This window comes from Geotrypetes seraphini, chromosome 10, assembly GCF_902459505.1.
Source record: "Geotrypetes seraphini chromosome 10, aGeoSer1.1, whole genome shotgun sequence".
Lineage (NCBI taxonomy): Eukaryota > Metazoa > Chordata > Amphibia > Gymnophiona > Dermophiidae > Geotrypetes > Geotrypetes seraphini.
Window position 1 is genome coordinate 74946811 of NC_047093.1, and position 18508 is coordinate 74965318.

The 18508-nt window shown below is 41.0% G+C and overlaps 1 protein-coding gene across 3 annotated transcripts in view; it reads left to right on the plus strand.

Annotated features, from left to right (window-relative positions):
- NR6A1 (nuclear receptor subfamily 6 group A member 1) overlaps positions 1-18508 on the plus strand; it is a 553746-nt gene that overhangs the window by 374274 nt on the left and 160964 nt on the right. The window contains exon 1 of one of the 3 annotated variants that reach the window (XM_033959830.1): positions 11302-11384. The exons of the other annotated variants lie outside the window; for them this stretch is intronic. Within the exon in view, the coding sequence (XP_033815721.1) occupies positions 11369-11384 (16 nt within the window). The 5' untranslated portion in view covers positions 11302-11368. Of the gene's footprint in view, positions 1-11301; positions 11385-18508 lie in introns of those variants that run through there. 3 annotated transcript variants of the gene reach the window in all.

Here is an 18508-nt window from a genome sequence, read left to right on the forward strand (position 1 = left end):
CCCTTTTACAATGCTGCAGTAGCGATTCTCCCACGATAAATGCACCGAAGCTCATAGGAATTGAATGGGTGTCGTTGCATTTGCCATGAGGGAATCGCTACCTCAGCTTTGTAAAACAATAAAACTTTTCCTATTATAGGATCCCTTTTACTAAGTTGCTGTAAGCACTAGAATGTTAAAAAGGTTTACTATTAATGAGGGCATGTCTGAGACTGGGGAGTAGGCGTGACCAGTGGTGTAGTAAGGGGGGAGTGAGGGGCAGACCACCCCAGGCGCCATCTCGGTGGGGGTGCTGGCACCTTTCCAACCCCCCCCCCCCATGCACCCTCCCTTCCCTGCCCTCCGTACCTCTTTAAAATCTTCGCCAGTGCGAGCAACTACTCTAGCCTATTGCTCACGCAGGCCTGGCTCCCTCTGAAATCACTTCCAGGTCACAGAGCCAGGAAGTGATGTCGGAGGAAAAGCCAATGTGAGCAGAAGGCAGAGAAGCTACTCGCGCTGGTGAAGATTTAGAGGTACGGGGTGGAGAGGGATGGCACGAGTTTGGCAGGGAATGGAAAGGAGGGTTTAGGGGGGTTGGTGTGGAAGGAACAGGGGGCAGAGAGTAGGGCGCAGAGGGACGCTACCACCCCACATGCCTCCCACCCTCACTAAGCCACTGGGCGTGACAGCATGAATCACTGCATGGGGCCCTTACCGCTTACAAAATTTTGTAAATACCCACTTAATTTGCATAGTATATATTTGCAAGGGTGGCACTTGGGTAGGACTCAAATGCCTGTAACTTAGAGAGTATTATAAGTTACATGAATTTCTGCAGCATTTAGATCAGGGGTGGGCAACTCCGGTCCTCGAGGGCCAGAATCCAGTCAGGTTTTCAGAATTTCCCCCAATTAATATGCATGAGATCTATTTGCATGCACTGCTTTCAATGCAAATTCATTGGGGAAATCCTGAAAACCCGACTGGATTCCGGCCCTCGAGGACCGGAGTTGCCCACCCCTGATTTAGGTACTAACACCAGCTCTGTGGATGGTGTAAGTACCTGTGCCTAACTTTTAAGCACATATTTAAGCAATTATGCAACTATTCTAAAAAAGAATCTAGGCATCTATGTTTCTTTATAGAAATAGGCTACTATTAGGTGCCCAGTTATAGAATTTCCCTAGTGCATGATTTATTAATAGCCTCTCCACAGAGCTCAAGGTGATTTACAGCATCATAACAATACAATTCCAGTAAAATTGCAATGCCCACCAAAAATTCCATCATCTCTAGTTACATAAAGCCCACAATTCAAATAGCAATTATTAGCTATAAATAAAAATGTGTTAAAATGCACACTAATACATCAGTACATGTTGATGAATCTTGCTCCTTGGACTATAATCCCTATGCATTTCATTTATTTACTATAGCGCTATAAATTGGCATGCAGAACTATGCAGTTTAATAAACTGCAAACATAATAGAAAGGAACTCCAATATGTAAATATTAAAAGGGCAAATTTTAACTGAATCGATTTGAAAAAGCTAGTCCTCTACTATTGGAGTTACTTTGGCTTCCGGTGAAAAAGAGTCCAATTTAAGATTGCCTTTCTGATCCATAAGGCCATATTTGGAACAAGTTCTGATGGGCTAATCTTTGCTATAAATATTCTAAAATCCTTTAGTGGTTCAAGAACTGCACAGCTTTTTAAATTAAATTTTCCCTCAGTTTCAGGTGTTCGCCGTAAACATCTGTCAGTCTACTTTGGCTGTATCAGGGACCTAAAATCTGGAATAGTTTGTGCCTTGTCTCTCATTATCAGTTTAGGAAAGAGTTAGACATATCTCTTTTCTTTTTTAATTGTATAATGGAATCTGATATAATTGTAGATCCCTAGACTGTGAGTGCTGGTATTGTAAACTGCATAGAATCTTTGAACTTTCTGGGGTATAAGAATTAATATGATACGGTTTGGTATATCTAATGCACTTGAATATAATGTGCCGTGAGCTATGAATAAAAAGATGTGCACTAAGGGCCAGATTCTGCAAACAGTGCTGTAATTGGCAGCTGCCTGCAAAAAGGGTGCCAGTCGTGTGTCAATCACGTTATGGTGCTGTTTGCAGCATTGTGGCTGATGTCAAAGATAGGCACTGGAAATGTAGGCCAGGGTCTTTAATGTGAATCGTGCCTAAGGTCCATTTCTTTCACAAACCACACCTACTTTGATCTTAGGCGCTGCTTGATGCCTCTGAAGACATGATTCCAGCACCATTTTTGTAGGCACCTCTAGGTTCCTACTTTTTAAAAAATGCGTTTTTAATCAGCACAGTCAATTATTGAACCGATTGAACCAATTAAAACAATTAAGTTAGGCGGTGGTCGGGTGCCTACCACTGCCTTTACAGTGCCGTTTAGAGAATTTGGGCCTAAGGGCCTGATTCTATAAATGGCACTTAATTCAGTAGGCAGCTAGGGAAATGGCACCTACCTCATGTCAATCAAAGTTAGGCGCCATTTATAGAACCATGTCAAGCAGTGCCTAATTCAACTTAGACCAAACCAAAAAGCTCGCAAAGGATGGATGTCCAAGATGAAGGCTTTATTAAAACAAATTAATAATCCACATAAAAATGTCAGGCCCTAGACATTTCTATGTGGATTATTTATTTGGATTATTAATTTGTTTTAATAAAGCCTTCATCTTGGACATCCATTCTCCGCAAGCTTTTTGTTTTGGTTGGTTTCCTTTTCTGGAGGAATCAGGGTCAACTCTCTTGTCTAATTCAACTTAGATGCCAGTAGGTGTCTGTAACTTAGGCGTTTGTATATTAGGCCAGAGTTTTCTTGGCCTAAAATAGTAGCATCTAACTCATTCAGCACCCAAACTCAGCCCCTAACCAAGCTTACTTTTTGGGTAGGTGTGGGTAGGGGCCTCGATGTAGACACCTACCGTACATCGTGCCTACCGAGTTAGGTGTCTACCCGAAAATAATTTTTTTTTAAATAAATCTTTATTGATTTTCATACCTTCAACAATGCAGTACAACAAATGCAACGTACAATAATGGTGCTGTTCAATATGCAGCACCAATTGAATCAATTAAAAATTAAGTTAAGTCAGCGAAACACACTGATCTAGGTACCTATCTGTAGGCATCTTTTATAGAATCAAGCCCTAAATCTAAATAAAATTATGTGGTATCTTTGTTCCAGTGTGTTACACCAGTGATGAGCAAGGAGGAATGAGAAGGCCTGAAAATTGAATTGTGGGTATTTATCAACTCTGAGTTGGGTATCTTGAGGGTCATTATAAATAGTTTATAGGGCTGTTACTTTGTTCTCCAGTGTTGGTGCATCTACTTTAAGTAAACAACTTAAGTATCCTTTGAGGAATGATTTTATTCTGAATCCAAAAAATATGACCTCCGTTAACAAGAAAGGGCTTTTAAAGGTTTCGGATCAGAAACTTACCCCCTCTACTATTAAACTGCGCTGAATGGCCCACGCTGCTCCCGATGCTCATAGGAACTCTATGGGGTTCATAATCAAAAAAAAGTCTAAAAACTGGTCTAAATGGCTACTTGGACGATCAAAAAGCCTGATCGTCCAAGTACCCATAATCAAAACTGGTTTTAGACATATCTAAAACCAGCTTAGGCCTTTCCCCTGCCTCTAAACACACAGAGAGAAAAGAGGCGTTTTTAGAGGAGGGGAAAGGGCGGGCAGGAGGTGGGCCGACCTACACCTAGGTGTACAACAGGTATAACCAAAACTTTAGGCAGGTTGCCTAGTCGGCACTTATACGTTTTGACTTAGACCAAGTCAAAACAGGTATAAGTGCCGAAAAGGGGCTGCTGAGCTGATCGTGGCTGCTGCGATCAGCTCAGCGGCCCCAGCAACCTGCCTACCCCTACAGCAATGATCACGGCAGGAGAGATGGCTCATCCCTGCTGTGATCCACCCTCCCCCCTCCCAATAATCAGGGCAGGAGGGAGCCAAAGCCCTCCTGCCCCGCGGCACCCCTACTGCATTCGGGGCAAGAGGGAGCCTAAGCCCTCTTGCCCCAGCGGCACCCCGACTATGTTCGGGGCAAGAGGGAGCCCAAGCCCTCTTGCCCCAGTGGCACCCCGACTACGTTCGGGGCAAGAGGGAGCCCAAGCCCTCCTGCCCCGTGATCCCCAACCCCCCCTCCGGGCCAAATCCGTTGGGGCCAGGAGGGAGCCTAAGCCCTCCTGGCCCGGTGATCTTCCCCCACCACACGATCCGGCCAGGAGGGAGCCCAAGCCCTCCTGGCCCGTGACCCCCCTCTAACCCCACTAAAATACGGGCAGGAGGGATCCCAGGCCCTCCTGCCCTCGACACAATCCTCCATGACTGCCCCCCCGAACCTCCGATCGGCTCCTCCTTCGCCTAAAAGCCCTTGTTTTGGGCATTTGGGACTTAGGCTTTTTTTAGGTTGATAATATGGTGGTCTGGGTGTTTAAACAGCTGAACGTAGAGGCAGGTCATTATAAAAAAAAAAACCTCCTTTTGGACTTTTTTTTTGATAATGGACATTTTCTCTGCTTCTACTTTCAACGTTTAAGGCCTTAGCCCAAAAGGGGACTTAGACTTTTTTTTTTATTATGCCCCTCCACGAGCGTCAGGAGCAACGCGGGCCATTCAGCATGGCTCCCTGCGCTAGAAACTGCTAGCGCAGTTTAATAGAAGAGGCCCTTGGATTTAATATTTTTGTTGAACGCAGTCTCACATTCTAGGATTCCATTGCTTGCATGTTGCGAAATTACTGAGGTAAGGGGGCTGTTAGAGCTACTCTCATGGACTTGAATCAAATACCAAAACTTATACAAATCCTTGAAACTCAGTGCATGTCATCTGGATACTGACACACTGGTCTAATTAATCATTTCTTGTTCAAGTTCCATTTATTTGATGTACCGCAAATATAAAAAACCAGGGTTAAAATCTAAGTGGTTTTACAATATAAAATATAAGAGGGAGGGGAGCAAACAGAAACAATGAACAAATTCAAACCCTACAAACATCTCCAAAAGCATGCGGGGAAAAATGGAATGGTTACAATAAAATCTGAGGTAAAGGGAGGAGGAAAAAGGATAAAAACATATAAAGTGTGGGATAAAAATATGGTCTTTTTGCCAGCAAGACCATATTTTTATCCCAGATTTTATTGTAATCATTCCATTTTTCCCCGCATGCTTTTGCAGATGTTTGTACTGTTAAGACAGCGCTGGTATTTGATACCAATTGATTCTCTAATGCAGGGGTGTCAAACTCAATCACATGAAGGGGCCGAAATCCAAAACACAGGCTAAGTCGCGGGCCAGACCCCGCCCCCATAATAATACTAATTATAACACCATTTTTTTCCATTCAGTTTTCATATACACTTCCCCCTCCATATTTGCGAATTCCGTATCTACGGATTCGCTTATTTGCGGTTTTAAACAAACAAAAAAATTACTTGTAAAAACTAACGCCAGCTCAATGGAGGCGTTAGCATCTAGCACCCGCGGCATTGTAGCGCTTGCTAAGCACGCGCTAAAACCACTAGCGCAGCTTTGCAAAAGGAGCCCAAAGTCTTGCCTAATGTTTACGCCAGCCCTGATTTTTAATGCGAGGTAAATATACTTAATGTTGCTAGCTAGTTACAACAACGTTGGTTTAGTACTCAACCCAGAGAAAACAGCATGTTGGCTACCTGGTCACATTTCTCCTCTAATCATAAGAACATAAGAATAGCTTTACTGGTTCAGACCAATGGTCCATCTAGCCCAGTAGCCCATCTTCACAGTGGCCAATCAAGGTCACTAGTATCTGGCAAAAACCCAAAGTAGTAACAACATTCCATGCTACCGATCCAGGGCATTATCCAAAATGTTAATAGTCAAAGATATCCTCATTTAATTATATATTCAATAGTAATAAAAAGTTTTGATATCTCAAATTTATCTGATATAATTAAATTTCTGTAGGCTAGGAAAGAGTTGTTTTCTCAACAGGCTTTGTATTTATGGAAACTCAAAGCGGGAAGATTATTAGCTAATTCCCTCAAAGCAAAAAAAAGTAAAGTAAAAATTGTGGCTATTACAGATGAGAAGGGTGAAACTCATTCTCAAATTGGAACTATTTTAAAACAATTTTTGAACTTTTATAAAGCTTTATATTCTTCTCAGCTTTATTCAAATAAAGAACTTGAGGGTTTAGAGTTTTTAAAGTTAATTAAGGGACCAAGAACTCCCGAGCATATAAAAGGAAATCTTGAGGCTCCTCTATCACTGAAAGAACTTCAAGCAGCGTTGAAGTCCCTTAGAGTTGAATCCACTCCAGGTAGTGATGGTTTCACTGTATAGTTTTATAAGTCATTTCAAATTACCCTATTACCTCATCTATTAAATTTATATCAGGCTCAACCAGTTCCAGCCAGTTTAGTGTTCATATATTTTAGCTGCGGATTATCAAAACAGCTTACCGTGGTCTTTTCCGAGCTTCCTAGCAGTCTCTGACTCTGCCATGCAAATGCATTACAACCTGAGGGCAGTTTTTTTTTTCCCCAAAAGTCCAGGCAAATTTATTTTGTAGCCTTTTCATTCCCTTCCCCCCTTTGCCCTCTCTAACCCCACACCGGCGCTATGATGTAAACAAAGTAAACAAAAAAGACTTTTCATCTCTGTTAGGTCCTAGCTCATGTTCACTGTCTAACACCAGCTCTGGCAGGATGCACATTTCAAATCTGACATATTGTAATCACAAAATAGAAAATAAAATTTTTTTTCTACCTTTTGTTTTCTGGTCATTTTATTATTCAAACCATATTGGTCCCAGATTCTGGTTTCTGTTTGTCTTCTGTTAACTCGCTTGCCAGGGTCTCCTGCCCATTTGACATTTTCTTCTTTCTCCATACTCACCATTCATCTTCCATCTCTGTACCTTCCCTTCCATTGCCATACCCAATATTATTGTTTCTTTCCCACTGACTACCATCTCTCTCTTTCCCTGTCTTGTGCTCTGGATCAAACCTCTCTATTCCTCTCCATGTAGCATCTCTCTCTTCCTCCCCTCCATTATCATGTGCAACATTTCTTTCTCACCCCATGCACCGTCACTCTTTGTCCTCCACCCTATGTGCAACATTTCTCCCTCTCTCTTCTCCACGCATTTCTCCATCCCCTCCACCATATGCAAGATTTCTCGCTCTCACCCCTTTCTACCTCTTTGTTGCATCTCTCCCTTCTTCTCCTCCACCCCATGTCCAACAATTCTTCCTCTCTCCTCCCATCTTTCTATCCCTCCTAACCTCCTATGCAGCAGCTTTCCATCCCTCCCTCCCATCCCCCTGTGTAGCAACTTTCTATCCCTCTGTGTAGCAACTTTCTATCCCTCCTAACCTCCTATGCAGCAGCTTTCCATCCCTCCCTCTCATCCCCCTGTGTAGCTCCCGACGCTCATAGAGTTCCTATGAGCGTCGGGAGCAGTATGGGCCATTCAGCGTGGCTCTCTGTGCTAAAAATTGCTAGCACAGTTTGATAGAAGAGGCCCTAAGTGATGCCTTAATTTGAGGCTCCCTTTGAACTTGAATCCTAGGCCAAATCCTCTTTCTAGCCTCCATGTTTGATTGACCCTGCTGAAGACATCTTATTTGCTGGCCTCAGTAGAGCAGTTTTATGTAGACCAGGGGTCTCCAAATTATGGGACGTTGGCCACATCCAGCACGTGGGCCATGGAAGAATTGTGTGGAAATGCCAGCGCCCACCTGCCCCCCTCCCATACTTATTACAGGCCTCTGCCGGGCCGCCAGGCTCTGCACCCTATCCCCCCTCCCTGCCCTGTTTCATCGTACCTCCTCTGCCACTGGAATCCCTGGTGATCCAGAGGTATAGCAGGCAGGAGTGAGCTTTCCGCACTCCTGCCCCGCTGCTAACCTGGTCGGTCACTGCCGTGAGTTCCGGCTTCAGCCGCTGAGCAGTACCGAGCAGGAGTGCGCTTTGGCGCTGCTGCTCGGCACTGAGCGGCTTCCTGAATGGCTTCTGTTGATAGATTTAAAATGCATTAATTAAAATTGTGTTTAAAATATATTGAAATTCCATATTATGTTAATATTAATATTATTCACAACTTTATTTAATACTGAATTGTAATTGTATACGTTGCTGTATTTCTTCGTACTTGTTCGGCCTCGATCGACAGTGTCAACTCGCGCAATTATAGGTAGCTCATATGCCATACTGTGCAGAATTGCATAAAAAGGGTGAAGCAGAATATTCTTTCTCATTCGCAAATTTAGGGCTCCTTTTACAAAGGCGCGCTAGTGGTTTTAGCGCCAAAATGCCGCAAGCACCAGCCGCTACCACCTCCTTTTAAGCAGGCAGTAATTTTTCGGCTAGTGCGCGCTATAGTGTGCGCTAAAAACGCTAGCGCACCTTTGTAAAAGGAGCCTTTAGTTGTTTTAGATCTTAAACAACAATTTCAGATGTGATTTGCTGATTTGGATGCCAGCGCCAAGGAAATTAGATGGTTTCAAAATCCATTTGACTGTGTTGTTGCTGATGTCCAAGTAAAATTCAAATGGAAATTATTGAACTTCAGGCAAATTAACATATTAAAGATAAATACAAGGAAGAAAACTTGATCGATTTTTTATTTTTTTTTTATATAAATTTTTGAACTCTGAGCAGTTTCCAAATTTGAAAGAAATTTGCATGTAAATGTATCTCCATTTTTGGGAAAACATACCTTTGCGAACAAACTTTTTCCCGAATGAAATATATCAAGTCAAAATGCATGGCAAATTCATCTGATGAACATTTGGGGCTCCTTTTACTAAGGTGCGCTAGGGCTCTAACGCGCAGAATAGTGCGCGCTACATTGCCACGCGTGCTCTAACTTATTGCTAGCATTGAGCTGGCGTTAGTTCTAGAAGCCTAGCGCGTGGTAATTTCCTGCGTGTGCTAAAAATGCTAGCGCACCGTCGTAAAAGTAGCCCTTGAAGTCACTACTTGTAATTAGCATTTCAAAATTTGAAGTTCAGTTTAATATGATTTTAAAAACACAAAAACAGTTCCATCATTCACATTAATGGTTTTATTATAATTTGTGATGAAAATATGAGAATTTGCTGGTAGTGTTCACCATCATTAATATATGATAATGTAATCTCACATACTCTGTAATTAGTTTATAAAATTTTCTACTTTAAATAAAACTCATAATTCTAGAGTTATTTATCTCTTTTTGTTTTGGTTTTTTACTACGGCCCGCTGAAAAGTGCTGAAGTACCCAATGTGGCCCTCGTGGCGAAAAGTTTGGAGACCCCCTGATCTAGACCATATTACAGAAAAGGAACGTATTATAGATAAAGGTTGGAAGGTGGATGTGCTTTGATCTTTAAGCAGGGTAATCAAAACTAAAAGGGGATTTGATACACTTCCAAGACTTCCATATGGGCTGTATATTGTGCACTCTTTGTAGAAAGAATTTGTCTCTCTTCTCATGAAAGCCATTTTACCATTATTTCCTGTTCTGAGTTTTGAAGAAATCTCTCCGTGGACAGCGATTTTCAATTGATGAAGATGTCAAGGAAGCTGTGAGGGTTTGAAGGTCAAACAGAAGAATTCTTTCCAAAGGGGTTAAAGTCATTGCATGAAAAGTGGATGAAGTGTATGGAGCTATCAGGGGACTATAATATAAAATAAAACAAAAATTTTTTTAACTCTTTTTTTTCCTATTGAGGTAGATAAAATATTGAATGCCCCTCGTATGTTTGTGAGCATAGTGATCTACAAATTGTCATTGGGACTGCATATCTGTTGTTCAAAAATGCTGTCTCGTGTCAATGTAAGGATCCCAAACTTTTACAAAGTTTATCAAATGACTGTTTTGGTTTTTTTTTGCCTTGCTGTTCTTAGTATTTTTGGTAAAACTAAAATGCTTTGACTATAGACTATTTTCTTATTTTTCCCTTGTAGTGCAAATGCCAGTGCATTAGCTTTGAATCATTTGTCCGTGTTGTCACTCTTACATCTCTGAATCTAGCTTCATTCTGTAAAATGATCCTCTGTTTGGTCCACTGGTTAGTAAAAGTCACCATCAGCATGTCCTAGCAAATATTTGCCATTCAGTCACATGGGCCATCTGATGATAAATCACTAGCCGCTTCAGTTAATCAAGGTCTTGCTAGTATGGAATGTTTTAGATATACCATGTTCTCCTTTTTTAAAAGGAACTATAATAAATGCCAAACAGCAAGAAAAATCTGTTTAAAAAAATTGCATTGGAAAAAGTAGACTCTTCTCCACAGCACCATCAGTAAGAATCCCTTTGGCTTTAAATGGCCTCTCCCCCATCCCATCAAAGATTTTGCATTTGAATAAAAAAAAAGCCTCTTATCTGTGACATCATTGCCAATTAGCATATAGATCTGATTTGACTGACTTTCCTTCCCATAATGTCAGAGGCCTGCTTCCACTTACATCCTTAACTTGGCTCTCTAATCGTGGAAACAATCTAATGATGGTTTGTAAAAGCTGCATGATTTTTCTGGAATGAAGGAAGAGTCGGATTTTATGGAAGGTAATGTGTGACAAAGAACCTCTGGGTCCTAACAAATACATTTTAAAATCTAGTATGCAGTATCTGGGCTTTATTTTGTGGGTTCTTATGTTTTTAAGCCTGTAGCATGGATTAATCACGTTGACTTGAGTCCAGCATGATCTGACTGAGGCACCTTTTCATTCTTCTGGCAAAATTATTATGATTTCAGACAACCTAGCTATTCAAGTTTTTCCACTTCAGAAATATTTTTCTGTGATTCTGGGTGAAAATAACCTTTAGTACAGAAATCTGAGGCCTTGAAAATTCCAAAAAAAGGCAAAAAAACAAAACACCCTTTAGAGAGAAACAATAACAGTGAAAAAAACCATTCTGTTGCTTGCTTAGTGTTAATAAGACATGTGCCAAACACTGTCATTCCTCACAATTTTAGTATAATCAACTTGGAACACCTTCTGCAAAGGAAGAAATGTTTTGGGCTACATTTTTTTTTGGGCCCGTAATCGTTTTTTGGGGAGTTAAGTGTGAGGGAAGCATTGTTAACTGAAGAAAAGAAGGCTATCAGTTCCACTTAGATAACCTTTGGTAATAAACCAACCCCAAGCAAGTTGTGACCTTAGGGCTTGAACTTTCTGATCACATGACCAGCTTGTAAACTGACCTGTGGGGATGACTGTTGTATCCAAAGCTTAGGGAGAAATTGGCAGTAAGTAACCGCATGAGGTTGCAGGACAGGCTGTTGCCTGCTTTGTCAGACACTTTTCTTCATGGCTGCCATACAGCTGCCTAGTAAACTTGGAGAAGCATGAAATGGATACATGGGAAGGTAAAGCAACGGATAAATCACCTTTGGAAGGAATATCTGAAGCATTCAGGCGGGTACTTTAAAGGCTTATAGCAACAGTCACTCTAAGGAGGAGGAGAGATTTCAAACAGCTGCATTTTTGTGATACAGCATGAGTGGTCAAAAGAATTTGAGTGTGAGCATGTGTGTGTTTTAACATAAATATCTAAAACTGTGTTTAATGTGCATTGTTATGAGGTGTTTTTACATTTGGTTTGTAAGGGTTTTTGAATTATTTTTTAATGTGTATGTTGCAAAGAGACTACTGCTGTTTAGCAAAAATGTGTTCTTCCCTCCCCCCCCCCCTTGGGCCTAATTTACTAAGGTCCCCCTCCCCACCCCAATTCACTCATAGTAGGGTCAGAACAGGAGTAAAACCTTAGCTAGTCAGGCCTTTAATTTGTTTTAAATTCCATAATCTGTTTTGACCATCTGGGAACGCTGTATATTTGTATTGTTAATTATTGACAGCATTGGGGCCAGGCTGCTGTGTGATCAGACAGCTTGGGGCTAATATTAGTTTCTCCATTGCAATTTTTATTTAATTGAAAAACATTAACATGAATCTGCTGGCTACATTTAACTTCTTTGATTATGCCTTCCTGTTTCTCCTCTCTACCCCTGGCAGTCTCGCTCTTCTCAGTATGGTAATTGCCTTTGTTTGCATTTGGGGAAATTGTAATATCTGATAGTCATTAATTCTGCTGTGGGTTACTGTATGTTCCCTGACTCTGTTCCCACCTCACCAGCACAGCAGATCTTTATCCTTAATAGTTAAGTTTTTCATTTGCTTACAGTATTTATCCTTTTACAAGAGATTCTACAGAAACTTGTAGTGCCACCATAAAAGGGAGAGAGAAAAAAAAAAAAAAACCCTCTGGTATACTGTGCAGAATTTGGACTTTGGCACCTCCTTATTCTTAACTTTTGCAATCACATAGTTTTTTTTATTTTGTTTTCAAACATAATTATCAGTTCTTTAGCACTGTACTTTCTTACTGATTCACTAAGTAATGTTTATATGCAGCTGAGACTATTTAGAAAGGTTTTTGCATTACAATTATTGATCAAGAGTCCAAGCACCTTTCACTTATTCACTAGGGTGCCAGCCAGAGTACAGAGGTTTGGACTGTAAAAACTCAGCTATATTTCTACAGTTAGTTGACCAGCTAAAGGGAGCAGAATTTATTTTTAGCGACTAATGGATATTTGGTTTTTCTTTGTGCGGTCACAGTTTATTAAGTTCTTATTTCCCTGGATTTCTGAGGGCATCTCTCTATAAAATAGATATGATCTCTGTGAGTCTCGGTATAATGCTCGATACAAACTGTGAATTCTTTGGATGACTGAAGGGATTAAATTGTGCTTTGCTGAAAATGTGTAGGTGGTGTTGATTTCCCCATTGTACAGTTTGGTCACAGCTGCTGGTATTTTTAGGCTTGGGGGCCTTTGATAGGACTAAAACAGAGGCAACAGCTGTGGGAGAACACAAGACAATTTAATGGTGGCCAGCTATGGAGAAGTCCTGCTTTCAGATAGCTGTTGGCCTGGTATAACGTTACAGACTTGCTTTCATACAGATGTTCCAAAACTGGAAACGTACTAAATTCCCCTTCCACCAACTAATATTTTCCCAGGTTCATCTTGCTCTTCAAATAATCACCCCAAATATACTTTAGCTGCACAATATAACATATATAATTTAAAAAAAACCTGGACCTTAATACCAGCATGATAAAACACCAGGCTCTTCAAATGTGTGTTCCATACACTAGCGAGGGAACTAATGCCACTCTAGATGTACAAATGCATTTTGTTCAGTAACCTCAATAGAGGTATAATATTTCAGAGGCTGTCAATTTAATTACTGTGAGCGTATTTGACTTAAGATACCACAATTTGAAGAAGAAATTCTTTACAAAAAAATCCTGTCTATTTAAATTAACCTTTGTCACAGCCGGGCGCACAAATGTTTTTGTTTTAGTTCATAGAGGGTTAACTCTATTGAAGCTTTCATCCTCTCAGGCCTGATCCATAGGGCAGCACAATCTGGTCTTTCAGCATGTCAGTGGCTAGGCAGGAAGTCTTACTTCTTAAGCTATCTTTTAGAAAGGGGGGGGGGGTTGGGCAGTAGAGAAAGGAGGAGGGGGATGGTATTTAAAGCATCTGTAAAGATCAATAACAGTGAATGAGACCTAGGGCTATTGTGCATGCTTTGAAGAGAATGTAATCATCAGAAACTTGGGCTGTTTGAGGCATTGGGAATAGTCAGCTGTACAGTCTTCGAGTCCCTTTAAGCAGATTATTCAGTTCCTCGGAGATAAAAAAAAAAAATAAAAAGCTGTGCAATCCATGCTTAATAAACCTATTAACAAAGTGGAATTGGACACGAATTCCAATCTGTGGGAAGCTGTGTTAATTACTGGTAAAGAAATTAAAACATATTTTGATGTGTTTAAGAAAATGTTTTGAAAAGTGTCGGTACTTTTTATTTGTAGGGGGATGAGAAAAGCAAGATTTTTTTTTTTTTCGGGATTCAAGTAGCATGCACGATGCCCCTCCTCCCGCTCTCCTTTCCAACAGCTGTTATTAACTCCCTGAAACATAAACAAAACCAAGCAATTACTTCTGGCATGTCCCCTTTAAATCAGTTTAAACCGGTTAAATAAAGAGAACCTATGATTTTTTTTTTTTTTTTATGTGAGCCAAAGAAATTACTTGTCAATATGAAACAGCAGCATTGAGTATATTCATTGCCTATGTCAGTTATAAAACTGTATTTTGTCTGTCTGCAACAGATGGAAATTATATATATCATGTTTTCAAATATATTTTTGCTTTTATATTTGTGCTAGTCTTTCACTAATCTTAACTTTGATTGAGCCCTTTGAGTCTTTCTGCTGTTGGTGCAACCAGACACTATTGCAGTTTGGCTTCTATTGTATAGTATATAGGTCAACTGGATGATGTTACAGTAGGGTTTAATACAATGTATTTCCAGAAATACTGGGTCCTATTACTACTGTAAACTTGTTAGAAAAGAGAAATTTTGTGTGTGTAACAAAGATATACAGAATAGACTTTTTCAAAACTGGCGAGTCCAGTCTACAAATAGTAAGATAGCTCCATGGCTTGATATGCCTACTATACCTGAATGTAACTCGATGTGAACCAAATAGATAAAATGAAATAAATAGTGGCCGTGGAAGTTTGTCCTTAGAACTGCAGCTCCCTGCCATTCTGCATTTTGATAAGTAGTACTGGAAAGGATGTACAGTACACTGGTTAATGCTGGTCTTTTGATATTTTTTGATGTTGTTGCTTTAAAGCAGGGGCGTCCAACCTGCGGCCCGAGGGCCGCATGTGGCCCTGTGAAGTATTTTGTGCGGCCCCGGGCGAGAGCGATGCAGTGTTTTCCTCTGCTGCCCCCGGGTGTTTACCATCTTGCCGGCTCCCTCCTCTGTCTTGCTGCAGCATTTGCGCGGCTCCAGAAACATTTTTTTCGGCCAATGTGTCCCAGGGAAGCCAAAAGATTGGACACCCCTGCCTTAAAGCAAAGATATTAATATGTATTATATTGAGTCCCCCCATTTATAAAAAAATTTATAATTCTCTCCATTGGGGAAGGGGTAAAACACGGACCTTACGGACCTCGCGGATCTAAAACCGCACGTCCTTAAAAATCCGAGGTCCGCGCCACTTTTGAGGTCCGTGCCACTTTTAGTCTCTAGCTCTGAAAGCGATCTAAGACAATTTAACTCTGACGGATCCTAGCATAGGGAGGGAAAAGCATTAGGATCCGTCAGAGTTAAATTGTCATAGAGTTTTGTCAGAGCCAGAGACTAAAAGTGGCACGGACCTCAAAAGTGGCGCGGACCTCGGATTTTTAAGGATGTGACGTGCAGTTCAGATCCGTGAGGTCCGCGAGGGAGCCGGGGGCCTGAGCTGAGCTGCAGGAAAAGCGAAGGCGGACTTGTCAATGCACGGACCTCGGATTTTTAAGGACGTGCGGTTTTAGATCTGCGAGGTCCGTGAGGTCCGCGTTTTACCCCTTCCCTCTCCCTATATTTCATTTGATATGCCTTCCTGAATTGAAGAAAAACATACTGCTCTTAAGTTAAGAATGAAGCCAGTAAAAACTCTTAAGACGTTTTGTGTAGTATTTTAAGAGGTCTTGGAGGAAGCTGTGTGATACTGAAAGCCAAATGGGTACATGACTTGGGTGACCCAATGTGCTGTTCAGTGTGTGTATGTACATACATAGTATAAATGTCTTTCATTTACACTTTAATATGATAAAATAACACTTCTACAAGGGTTAGATGTAAACTGTCTGATGGTGTAATAAGACAGAGTGCAGGTTAAATGTTAGTTATCAATGGAGGAAAAAGCCTCAGACAAGGGCCCTCCCATCTCCACAATAGTGGCATAGCAGTGGTAAGGCGTTCACCTCACTGGCTCAAAAACCTCCTTAAACTGCAAAAACACTGTTGTAAAGTCCAAAAATGAATGTACAGAATGATAGATGAAAAAAACCATCTTAACAGCTTAACTTTAGATGATCGGTACACCGACGGTGGCCAGCGTTTCACTTCACAGCTACCTCAGGGTGTAACATCTCCGATCGAAATTTGTAAACGGACGCAACAAGCGTCTCAGACATCCAAAACGCCTTACCACCGCTATTCCACTATTGTGGAGGTGGGAGGGCCCTTGTCTGAGGCTTTTTCCTCCATTGATAACTAACATTTAACCTGCACTCTGTCTTATTACACCATCAGACAGTTTACATCTAACCCTTGTAGAAGTGTTATTCTGTCATATTTGGTTTTCTACAATATCTGAGTGTTTCATTTACACTTTAGACATGACACTTTTATGTCGAAAAGAAAAGGTAAGTTTACCTACGGCATAATATGAAATACCTAATTCTTTTCTTGGAGTTAGAGAGATTTGTAAGTATTTAACAAAAACTTTTATCTCAAACATCACTGTCAATTCTGAGCAATATTAGAAATACAAAAGATAAAAAAAAAATACACATCAAACAAACATCATGCACAATATATATCAAATTCTATAATGATATAAACCTCATAATAAAAATGGTGACGGGTCAAAAGCGCGCGAGGACAAAGGTGCACAGACAACTGAGCACAGGGCTTAATCGCGCTGAAGAAAAAACATATTTTAAAGGGCTCTGACAGGGGGTGGGGGGAACCCCCCACTCTACTTAATAGGGATCGCACTGCCTCACTCTGCAATTTGGGGGGTGTAAATCCCCTCCCCCCCATTATACTGAAAACTTAACTTTTCCCCCCCAAAAACAGGGAAAAAGTTGTTTTCAGTATAATGAGGGGAGTTACAACCCCCCCAAACCCCCCCACAATGCCAGCGCGATCACCCCCCGTCGGAGCTCTTTAAAATACGTTTTTTCTTCGGCGTGATGAAGTCCTGCGCTCAGTTGTCTGCGCTCGGTTGTCGGCGCGCCTTTGTCCTCGCGCGCTTTAGACTATGAACCAATAAAAATTATACCTCATAGCATACTAAACATTACAGTGACACGCAGAGAGCAAAATCAAGGCTAAGCATAAACATTATGGGGTCCTTTTACTAAGGCACGCTAGCCGTTTTAGCACGCGCTCAATGCTAATGCTAAACGCTAACGCTAAAACAGCTAGCTCGTCTTAGTAGAAGGACCCATATATGAGGAAGGAGTGGCCTAGTGGTTAGAACTACAGCCTCAGCACCCTGAGGTTGTGGGTTCAAATCCTGCGCTGCTCCTGGTGACCCTGGGCGAGTATGTTAGATAGATTGTGAGCCCACCAGGACAGATAAGGAAAATGCTTAGATAACCTTGATAGGCGGCATATAAATACGTAAAATAAATAAATAATACCGATGATTTAAAAAAAAACTTTCCTCAAAATGCATCTGTAAAAGAAAAGAATGTACTTTTTTTTATGATTTAATAAATCAGATTGTAGTCAGATATTTACTTGCAGTAAATTCCAAATAATAGGTCCAGCAATCGAGATTAACTTGTATGCTGTTGTAGAATGACATAACACAGTGTTAAAAGGGTAGACGACAAATAACAAATGTTACTTTTACAACTGTGAATTTGCAATAGGTGCTGTATCTCTTTATTCTGTGGGACTAGTTGGTTTATCAGCTTGTATACTGCAGCAGTACGCACTGCTAGGACAAAAATCATGTTATCAGGGTAATCTTTGCAACTGTCGTCATAATCATGCATCTTTGCAGCATTATTCTCTCTCTGTATTGCTATGATGCCCCTGCAGAATTTATATTGTATGAAAATGTGGTACAGAACCTAGCATGACCTTTGGAAACAATGGCATCCTTTAATGTGCCTTGGAGGAGGGTTTAGTGAGTCAGGGACCATAAAAATCTTCAGGGGTTCAAGATGAGGTTGAGACTTTTGTGAGTGCTTTGCCATTTTCACACACACACACATTGGCATAGTGACAACTGTGTTTGATTTTGCACTCCTGTTACAATAGGATAGGAAGTTCCGATATAGGAGTCCTTTAGGAGTAAGCTAAGCTTCCTGGAATTATAATGGCCAAAAGTATCATCATGGTACTAGATCACAATTTATTACCTAAAAGTCCAGAAATCTGCTTGAGCGAAGAGACAAAGGGTATGAATGTGGTATGGGAGAAGGTTAAATAATTCATGAGCGGTATCCAGAAACAACAACATGGTATGCTGTGCTGTTGGCGTAGAGGCTTGAGAATGCCTAAAAGGCACATGTTCAAATTTCAAGTTTAAGGCACCATTTGGGGACTTTCCCACTGCAGAGCTGTTTTGCATAAACTGAAAAGCTTGGGTTAATTTAAAGGTCATTGCTATCCCCAACTCAGTTCTGCTCATGCTCACCCTCTTGCATTAATTAGGGTGAGAAATAGCAAAGGTCAGGAGTCAGCAAACCAGTGGGCCTCAGTGGCTTGTGAATAGGGTCAATCAGAATTCCTCCAGGATTTCACCAGCCAATACTACTGCTGCCTTTTTTTTTTTTTCCCTTCTTCGTAGACCTCTAAGCTAGTTGCTTACTTCAGAATAGGAAATTAGAACATCAC